Genomic DNA, 10,468 nt, shown 5'->3' with positions numbered 1-10,468 from the left:
ATTTTTTTCCCTCCCCCTCTTTTTTTTTTTTGGAGAGGTTTTTGCTATAGGGCGTGTGCGCTCGCCAGACAGACAGAGAGAAACATAGAGACCGAAAGTGAGAAATCACCCCCCAGAGGGGATGGTCACACCGCAATCCCTTCTCCTCTCGGGATCTTGGGCATGCACGCACACGCGCCTGGTGTGAGTTTTAAGCCACCAGGTCCAGGACACGAACCGCAGTCGACTACGTGGGAGTCCAGTGACATAGCCATTACCCCAACTGCTGGTTCCCTTTTTCTCAAAATTTATTTTGGCATGTATTAATGTCATTCCATGTCATACTAGTTCATTAATTTTTTTCACTGTTTGATCATACATTGATTCATTTAATCATTCTCTTGTTGACTGACAAACTGTTTTAAAAAATTCCTGCTATCAATAACAATGTAGAAGTAAATACTGGAATACACATCTCTTTGTAAACCTGAATACTTTGCTACTATGGTTTGGAATGTCCTCCCTAAACTTCATGAGCTGATACTTGGTTGTACTGTTTAAGTGTTACATGAAAATTTAATCTTTTCATGGCTAAGGGTGGGGTCTTTGGGTATGATAAAGTCATTAAAGTGTGACCCTAGGATTGTGTGCTGGTGGGTTTGTAAGGGAGAGGAGACCAGGACAAGCAGAAACTTATTGACAGTCACTCTGCTCTGCTCAAGATCCTGCCTTCTACCATGTTGTAGCCTCACCAGATGTGGCCCCTGGATCTCAGACCTCCAACCTGTGAGCTAAATAAACCTCAATTCTTAGGAATCACCAAGTTTCAGATACTTCTGTCAGCAATATGATAGTGGACAAATGTGTCAATAGCTGGCTTTAGTCTATGTACCCAGAAACAGAATTTTGGGTCATGGGGTATATTCATCATTAACTTTACTAGACATAGTCAAATTGCCTGCCAAAGGGAACTGTATTCATACCATAAATATAACAGAGTTCCAGGTGCTCCACATAATATGGTATAAAACTATCTTTCTCATACGTTGTTTAAAAGGTATTCTTATTCAATACTGGAGTTATCTATCCAAATTTTAAATGAATATACCCCTTAGACACAGCAATCTTATTTGTAGGAATTTATCCAATACACATAGAACTTATCAAAACTGGTACTAACCTTGGGATCAGGGCCTTGGATTCCTCAGCAGTCTCTGGGCAAAGGTTGGCCAAACAGGCCAACTCAAACTTATGAAGTTTTTTCTGGAGGAGCAAGCTGATCACAGAGAGGGAAAACAAAACCACACAAAACATTCAAGGAATGATCTATATGAAAAAGAGGATCAACTGTAACTAATAAGCAAGAGAAAAATAGCATTCCCTCTCTTTTTTAAAAGGAATTATTTATTTAATTCCACTTGTTATTATTACTACTACTTAAATTTGACCAGCTAGAGAAAGAGCGAGAAAGGGAAAGCAAGAAAGCAAGCCACCAGGTCCGGGACTCAAACCACAGTCAGCCATGTGGGAATCCAGCACCTTTAACCACTACACTACCTGCCAGTCCCTATTTTCTCTCATTTGATCAGTTATACTGGCTGCAAAATCCCAGTTTCAAGTCAGTTTCTGCTGATACTCCAACAGAATAGGAAGCTCTGGTGAAAGAGAGAATGAGAGTGAAGAGAAGACAGGGTGAAACTCCTGCCACTACCACCTGTGGAAACCACTAACAGTGGAGCAGTGGTAAAATGTGATGCTCTGGGAGGCAAATGCACATGAGAAGGTTCCTGGTTCAAGTCTGGAGAACTCCCCAGGTACACTGGGCTTGAGCATGCCAATAATCCAGGGCTTGTTAAAGTCTGGGGGTGATCCTGCTAAAGTGTTTGTGCTTGCTCTTTCGTTTATGGAGGATTAAGTAAACAACAACAACAACAACAAAAAAACAGATAAAATAATGGGCTGAGTCCATGGCCTTATGGTTAAAGCAACTGGATTCCACATTGCCAAACATACATTTTGAGTCCCAGACCCAGGAGGTTGAGAAACAGGGTAGGCACATATGTGCATGTGCCCAAAATCTCAATAGGAGAAAGAGATGGAGAAGGCCCTGTGTGATGACCATTACCCATAAAGGATGCTTTCTCCTCTCTTTTTGTCTTTCTCTGACAAATACAAATACCAGACCAAAAAAAAGTATAACATACCCTACTCTATGCTAATCTACACCTTAAATGTATCTTTTTTTAGAATTATTTTATTTGACTTTATTTATTTATTTACTTATTTATTTTAATTTGACCAGAGAAGGACAGAGTAGGAGAGAGAGAGAGAGAGAGAGAGAGAGAGAAAGAAAGCAAGCCGCCAGGTCAGAAACTTGAACCATGGTCGGCCATGTGGGAGTCCAGTGCCCTTAACCACCATGCCACCTGCTGGTCCCCCTAAAATGCATCTTATTTCAAGTACTCTGTACTAGAAATATACACACAATAGGGGCCAGCAGATGATGTAATGGTTGACACTGGACTCCCACGTAGTTGACTCCAGTTCATGTCCCAGAACTGGTGGCTTAAAATTCATGCTGGGTGTGGGACCAGCAGTTAGCGTAATGGCTATGTCACTGGACTCCCATATAGTTGACCGTCGTTCGCGGACCTGGTGGCTTAAAACATGCCGGGCGTGTGTGCATGTGTGCCCAAGATCCCGAGAGGAAAACGGAGGAGAAGGGATTGCACTGCGGCCATTCCCCCTGGGGGGTGATTTCTCGCTTTCTGTCTCTCTCTCTCTGTCTGTCTGGCAAGTGTATGCGCCCTATAGCAAAAACCGCTCCAAAAAAACCCCCCAAAAAAACAAATTTGATAAGTTCAAATTAATCAAACCAAGGAGGGGGCCATGGAAACCCCCGTTTATATATAGTCAGCTGGTCAGGTCATATCTGAGATTTGCAAATGCCATGTGAGATGGAGATCAGACTTGAGGGACTGAGCCCTCAACTTGTGGGATCTGACCCTATATCCAAGCAGACAGTGTCAAAATTAAACTGAACTGGTGTGGTTGATGTGGCTGCAGAATTGGTTGGTATGCGGAGAAAACCCGCACATCTCCGATGTCAGAGTGTCATGGTGAGGCGCAGCCCTAGCAGCATGGGCAGTAGGGGTATTACTTACTGGGCAATGCTGGAGGCCATATGGCTCCAGGTTCACATTCCTGGTGTACCAGAACACACTGGGTGCACCTGTGATCCTGGCTACAGAACTGAGGAAAAGACTGCAACAAAAAAATGCCTGTCTCAGGACCAGCAGTTGGCATAATGGCTATGTCACTGGACTCCCATGTAGTCAACCGCAGTTCGAGTCCCAGACTCAGTGGCTTCAAATCATGCTGGGCATGTGTGCGTGCATGCCTAGGATCCCAAGAGGAGAATGAAGAAGGGACTGCGCAGGGAACCAGCAGTTAGCGTAATGGCTATGTCGCTGGACTCCCACGTAGTCGACCGTGGTTCGCGTCTCGGACCCAGTGGCTTAAAACTCACGCCGGGTGCGTGTGTGTGCGTGCCCAAGATCCCGAGAGGAGAATGGAGGAGAAGGGATTGCGGAGTGACCATCCCCCCTGGGGGGTGATTTCTCGCTTTCTGTCTCTATGTTTCTCTCTGTCTGTCTGGCGAGCGCACACGCCCTATAGCGAAAACCTCCCCACCACCAACAAAAAAAGAAAAAAGAAGGGACTGCGGCATGGCCATCCCCCACGGGGGGTGATTTCTTACTTTCTGTCTCTCTGATGAGCTCACCAAACAAACAAACAAACAAACAAACAAACAAACAAAACCCGCCTGTCTCTATTTCTCATGTGAAGAAAATAAATAAACCCCATTGTATTGGTAACTGTATAAGAGAAAGGAAAAGGGCCAGCTTCATGGCCTGGTGGCTAAGGGAGTTGGATTTCATATGGCCAACTATGTGGTTCGGCCTGGGAACTGGAAAAACAAACTGGGTCTGCCTAGCAGGCAGAGTAGTGGTTAAGGCACTGGATTTCCACATGATTGACTGAAATTCAAGCTCTGGAGCCTGCAGCTTGAAAATCATGCTGGGTGTTTGGATGTGTATGCCCAAAATCCCAAGAGGAAAATGGAGAAGAAGGGACTTTGGCATGGCCATTCCCCCTAGGGTGTGATTCTTCACTTTCTCTCCATTTTCTCTGTTTCTTTGGGGAGTGCACATGCCCTATGGCAAAAAAACTCAAAAAGAAAAAAGAAAAACACACTGGGCATGTGTGCCCAAAATCCCAGAAGGATCGAGAAATGGAGAAGCAGGGACTGTGGTGTGACCATATCCCATTGGGAGTGCTTTTTTCTTTCTTTCTTTCTTTCTTTCTTTCTTTCTTTCTTTCTTTCTTTCTTTCTTTCTTTTTTTTTTTTTTCCCTCGCCAGACAGACAGAGAGAGACATAGAGACAGAAAGCGAGAAATCACCCCCCAGGAGGGATGGTCACGCTGCAATCCCTTCTCCTCCATTCTCCTCTCGGGATCTTGGGCATGCATGCACAGGCGCCCGGCATGAGTTTTAAGCCACCGGGTCCAGGACGTGAACCGCGGTCGACTACGTGGGAGTCCAGCGACAAAGCCATTACGCTAACTGCTGGTTCCCGGGAGTGCTTTTTTCTTCTCTGTCTCCTGAAACCTGTGCTCTGGCAAATAAAAGGAAGAGAATGGAAAAAGTTTGCTTTTTCTCAAAAATATTGCAAATGCATACTTCTTTTCTACACTTGATTAATAATGTGTTTTGTTTTGTTTTTGATAGAGTGCATATAAGCACACACACAAGAAACATGGAGAGAGAAAGAGAAAAGAGACAAATACCCTCTACACAATCTGGTCATATCATGAGGAAGAGAATCCTGTGGAGGATGTTCAAATTTTCCAACCCTCAACCATGCTATATCATCAATAAAGAAAAGAAAAATTAAATAGCATTCTGAAGACTAACTGCGTATGACATGCTTTATCCATCTGACTTTCTTAGGACAATGCTTCTCAAGCATATTCACTGAAGTAGAACAAACAAATATCTCCAGGACCTGAAGGCTTAGGTTCAATAACTTTAAAAATTCACATACAATTTTGTTTTACGCTACAATATGCTGGGGTCTATTTGCTTTAATGTTTTAAGTTGGGCCAGCAGGTGGCATGGTGATTAAGGCAGTGAACTCCCACATGGCTGGCCACAGTTCGAGTCCAGACCTGGCAGCTTGCTTTCTCACTCCCCACCCCCCCTCTCCCCTCTGTCTCCCTCTGGTGAGTGCATGTACCCTGTAGCAAGATAAAAAATAGTAATAGTGATAAATAAATTAAGTAAATAATTCTTAAAAAAAAAAAAAGGTTCTAAATTGCCTATCATTAAGTGAAACTGATACGGGGAGGTGTGTTGTTATCTGTTAAAGATATTTTGATCAACAGGTCTGGGGAGAAATGTGCACATATCAAAATGGTCTCATTGTAAGTCAAACAATATGACTGAAAGTATATACAAAAAACAAATAATAAATAATGTGAAAAAAAAAAAAAACCACAGGATTAAAAAAAAGAAAATACCCTGCTTCCCCTGTGGCTTCCTATAGGACCTGGGCCACCACTGGGTTTCTCTGGGGATGGCCAACCCAATTTGAGAAGCAATGCTGTACAGAGTGCTAAAAGTCAGTCACCTTAGGAAAGGTAAAGCAAAGACCCAGAAAGATACATGTGTGTATCTGTGTGTGTGTGTGTGTGTGTTTAAATTTTGGCATAGGGTACACGCGCTCACCAGAGACAGAAAGGGAGAGTGAAAAAGCACTCCCCACAGGACAGGATCATGCTGCAATCCCTTCTCTTCCATCTCTCCTCCATTCAGGATTTTGGGCATGCACTAACACACACCTAGTGTGTCTTTCAAGCCACTGGGTCTAGGACTTGGACCATGCAGTTGGCCATGGGGGATCTAAAAGCCTTAACTACCACACTACTGGCTGGTTCTATATTTATTAAGATATAAAGAACTCTAAGAGATTTTCAGTAAAAAATAAATAAGCCCACTTTAATTACAAATTTTAAAAACTCCTCAAAACAATGCTATATATTTTTTAATACAGATGTGAGGGTGTATATGTGCATGTATATAAATGTAAACACTGGAGCCAGCAGGTAGCATGGTGGTTAAAATGTTGGATTCTCACATGGCCAAATGTGGCTCAAGTCCCCAATGTGGTAGCTTCAGATTGTGTCACGTGCATGCACATGTATGCCCAAAATCCTGAGAGGAGAATAGAGGAGAAGGGACTGTAGCATGGCCATCTTTCCTAGGGTATAATTTTTCACTTTCCCTCTCTCTGTTGCTCTCTGGTAAGTGCACATGTTCTAGGGTAAAAACCTATAAATAAATAAATATGCACTTATACATATGATAGGATTTCAACAGGTTCACAGATAAATGGAATTAAAGTATGAGTTTGCTTTGGTCCAAAAAAATTGTGAAACTGTATAGTTTGGTGTCAGAAACAATATAACCCAAATGAAACTGAAAGATTGTGAAACATACAAACTATACAAGTTTGGGGTCAGCAGGGTGCTGGACTCTCACATGGCTGACTGTGGTTTGAATCCCGGACCTGGCAACTTGCTTTCTCACTTTCTCCTTCTCTCTCTCTCTCTCTCTAACTCTATCCCTCTCTTGTCAAATTAAGATAAATAAATAAATGGATAAAGTTAAGTAAAAATAATTCTAAAAAAGTTAAATTGAAATCCACATATAGTTTTTATCATAACACACATTTTCTATAAACTTTTGGAAGGCTTCTCATATAAGTTACCTTGCAGGAAGATAATGGGATTTGGGGGTTATAAAAAAAGTTGGATGAAGGGAATATTGTCATATACGCCATTTATTTATTTTCTTTTCCATTCTTTTTTCAGTTGCCAGCAGGCATGTGCACTTGCAGAGAGACAGAGGGACAAAGAAAAGCACCCCCCAAGTGGGACCTGGTCATAGCACAATACCTTTTCCTCCATTTCTCCATCCTCTTGGAATATGGAGCATGTATGCACACAAGGCCTGTGTGCTGGGGTTGGGACTCTGTGGTTGGGATGTGGAATCCAGCTCTCTTAACCACTAGGCCACAGGGCTGGCCCTAAAAATTTTTGATAAAGACATTATTTTACTTATGTTAAACTTATAGCTGAGGCCTAGAAGAGAGGAAGAAACAGTGTCCTACCTACAGATGACCAATAATTTAGATTAATAACAATAACTTTCTTTTAGCACTCACCTACGGACGCTGGCGATGGTCTCTCTGTTTTTGAAACGACTAAAACGTGCTGTGTAGTTTAAGGTTTTCATGAAGACCTCTGAGAGTTCCTGCTCGTCCTCTGCACTCTCATTCTGTTGCTTTCGATGCTCCAGAAGCATATGAACTTCTGAATTTAGAAGTGTCTCAGCTGTTTCAAACTCTGTTTGTGAGAAGCACAAATGTCAGTTGGAAACAATCTTTCGAAAGTTTGCTTCTGGGACCAGCAGTTGGTATAATGGCTATGTCGCTGGACTCCCATGTAGTTGACCACAGTTTGAGTCCCGGACCTGGTGGCTTTAACTCACTCCTGGCGTGTGTGCGTGCGTGCCCAAGATCCCAAGAGGAGAATGGAGAAGGGAATGCAGCATGGCCATCCCTCTGTCTTTCTGGCAAGCACACACACTCCATAGCAAAAACCCCTCCCCAAAAAAGTTTACTTCTAAATGTTTATTTTGTATTTGATCTTTTCTCTGCCCCTCCAGGAGCTTTCTATTCCAAATCTTTGCCCTCAACCACACTCATGCACTACAAGGTACAGTGAGGTACATGAGACACTAAAATTTAGTTCATTTGGGTTTTATAGTTTCTGACACTAAAGAATGTTACCTAGAGTGGTATTAATGGTACATCATTATCCTACTTAGGCTAGTTACTGATTTCAAAACAGAGCATATCAGGGGGCGAGTTAGTAGTGCAGAAGTAAGCAACACCGGGATCATCAGCTAGTGTAATAGCTATGTTGCTGCTCTCCCATGGAGTTGACTACGGTTCGAGAACTGGACCCAGTGGCTTAAACTCATGCCAGGCACTTGTGCGTGCATGCCCAAGATCCCAAGAGAATGGAGGAGAAGGGATTACGGCGTGGCCACCCACCCTGGGGGGTGATTTCTCGCTTTCTGTTTCTCGGTCTCTGACTTTCTGGCGAGCGCATGCGCCCTATAGCAAAAACCTCTCAAAAAAAAAAAAAAAATTTCAAAAACAAACAAACAAACAAAAACACCACCATGAAGCTCAACTACAGGAGAGGGTTCTAGGTTCATGTCTGGAGACCTTAAGTGTGCCAGGTACCCACACACCTATGACATGCTGCTGGCTGAAAGTGGGAAGTTATGGCATCAAGACCCTATTGGGAATGCTATCTCTCTCTTCCTTGCTCATAAAATAAATAAAGGTCCAGCTAGTGGTGTGGTGTTTAGGGTGACTTTATGCCACATGGCCAACTGCATGATTCCAGTCCTGGACCTGGAGATCTGAGAAACATGGCAGGCACATGTACGTGCATGGCCAAAATACCAAGAAGAGAATGGAGGAGAATGGATTATAGTATGCCAGACCCTTTCTGTTTCTCTCCTGCAAGTAAAAGTACCCTATAGGAAAATAAAAATAACAAAAACAAATAAATGAATTAACTTAAAAAACAAAAGCACATCAAAAATTATTTCTCTCAGGCTGGTCCCACAGCCTAGTGGTTATGAGAGTTGGATCCCATATGGCCAATTGTGTTTGAATGGAAGCTTGGTGGCTTAAAAACACTCAGGGCATGTTGCATGCTCAAAATCTTAACAAGATGGGACCAGCACTTAGCGTAATGGCAATGTCACTGGACTCCCACATAGTTGACCGTGGTTCGAGTCCTGGACCCGGAAGCTTAAATTCACACCAGGTGCGTGTGCGTGCGTGCCCAAGATCCCAAGAGGAGAATGGAGGAGAAGGGATTGCAGCGTGGCCATCCCTCCTAGGGGGTGATTTCTCGCTTTCTGTCTCTGTCTTTCTGGTGAGCGCACGCACCCTATAGCAAAAACCTCTAAAAAAAAAAAACAATCTTAACAAGATGAAGAAATAGAGAACGATTGTGGTGTAACTATGTTACACTGTGTGTGTGGAGGGGTGCCTTCTTCCTCTCTCCATCTCTGTCTCCCTGTCTCTTTCTGGCAAGCACGAGTGCCCTCTGTCAATAAGAAATTATTTCTCAGGACCAGCAGGAGGCATAGTGGTAAAGGTGCTGGAATCCCACATGGTTGAATGTAGTTTTGAGCCCAGACTCAGCAGCTTGAATCTCATGCCGGGAATGCATGCGCATGAGTCTAAAATCCTGAGTGGAGAATGGAGAAAGGACTGCGGTGTGGACATCCTTCCTGGAGGGTAGTTTCTCACTTTCTCTATCTCTGATGAGCACATGCATCCTACAGAAAAAAATCTCTCATTCATTCATTCATTCATTCATATATACATATATACATACATATATATATATTTTTTTTTCTTTAGCCTGCATGGATGTAGAATCTTTATAGTTCCATAATGCTAATATTAACCTCTTAATTTTAGAAACTGTTATATCCTACACATTAAAGAGGGCCAATCATCTGAAAACACATATTAACTACCCCAAATTCTATTTTTGTATCAGCACAAATCTATTGTAAGCAAATCTAATATAAAAAATTAGGTTTGGGGCCAGCCCTGTGGTACAGCTGTGGTTAAGCACTGTGTATTACAAACTAACAGCCTCAGGGCTGATCAGAGCTTGAATCCTAGCCCGGGTCACTTAAAAACTATGTTGGGTTATGTGCATGCATGCCCCAAATCCTGACAGGATGTAGAAATAGAGTTTCCCTCCCTCTCTCTCTCTTGATTCACAGAGTATATGTGCCTTCTGTCAAATTTCTTAAAAAATTTAGTTTGAAAGAGAACCAGAAAGCTTTGGTTCCCTTCCATAATACATGGCAACCTTTTTTGCATATTCCCATTAACACTGTTGAAATACTATTTTTTCCCTTAGGAAAATCAGTCTAACCCTTATGTTTCTATAGGAGCATATGTTCCTGGCATCTATCTTTTTTATCTGTCCTTCCCTGATCAGTAAATTATTTCCCCAGAATTGGAATCACTCATAAACATGAATTCGTATTTATAATCCCACACTGAGGAGGAAGCAACAGTGAGGAGAGGTACAAATCACTTGCAATGTGGCTCTCTCTGAGACCCAGGCAGGTTAACAAGGGAGAAAATCACTAATGACTATATGAGAGTAATGCCTCCCCATGCCTAAGGCCGGCTTTACTCTCTAACTTTACACTCTGGTACACAGGGACAGTCTACAAAGGTCAAGAGGAACCAGTATTTGCTACTGGTAAATACAATAGGCACCCAAAGCTATTTTCAACCTGAGGGAAAGA

At 42.7% G+C, this 10,468-nt stretch overlaps 1 protein-coding gene across 2 annotated transcripts in view; it reads right to left on the bottom strand.

Annotated features, from left to right (window-relative positions):
- POLR2D (RNA polymerase II subunit D) overlaps positions 1-10,468 on the bottom strand; it is a 17,730-nt gene that overhangs the window by 2,869 nt on the left and 4,393 nt on the right. Inside the window, exons 2-3 of one of the 2 annotated variants that reach the window (XM_006153680.3) lie at positions 7,269-7,449; positions 1,160-1,255 (exon numbers count right to left, since the gene is read on the bottom strand). In XM_006153680.3, coding sequence (XP_006153742.1) covers positions 1,160-1,255; positions 7,269-7,449 — 277 coding nt within the window. The remainder of the gene's footprint in view (positions 1-1,159; positions 1,256-7,268; positions 7,450-10,468) is intronic. The other variant, XM_027773878.1, reaches the window with a different exon arrangement.

The sequence above is a fragment of the Tupaia chinensis genome, unplaced genomic scaffold, assembly GCF_000334495.1.
Source record: "Tupaia chinensis unplaced genomic scaffold, TupChi_1.0 Scaffold000386_1, whole genome shotgun sequence".
Classification (NCBI taxonomy): Eukaryota; Metazoa; Chordata; class Mammalia; order Scandentia; family Tupaiidae; genus Tupaia; species Tupaia belangeri.
This window is presented reverse-complemented; position numbering and strand designations above follow the sequence as displayed.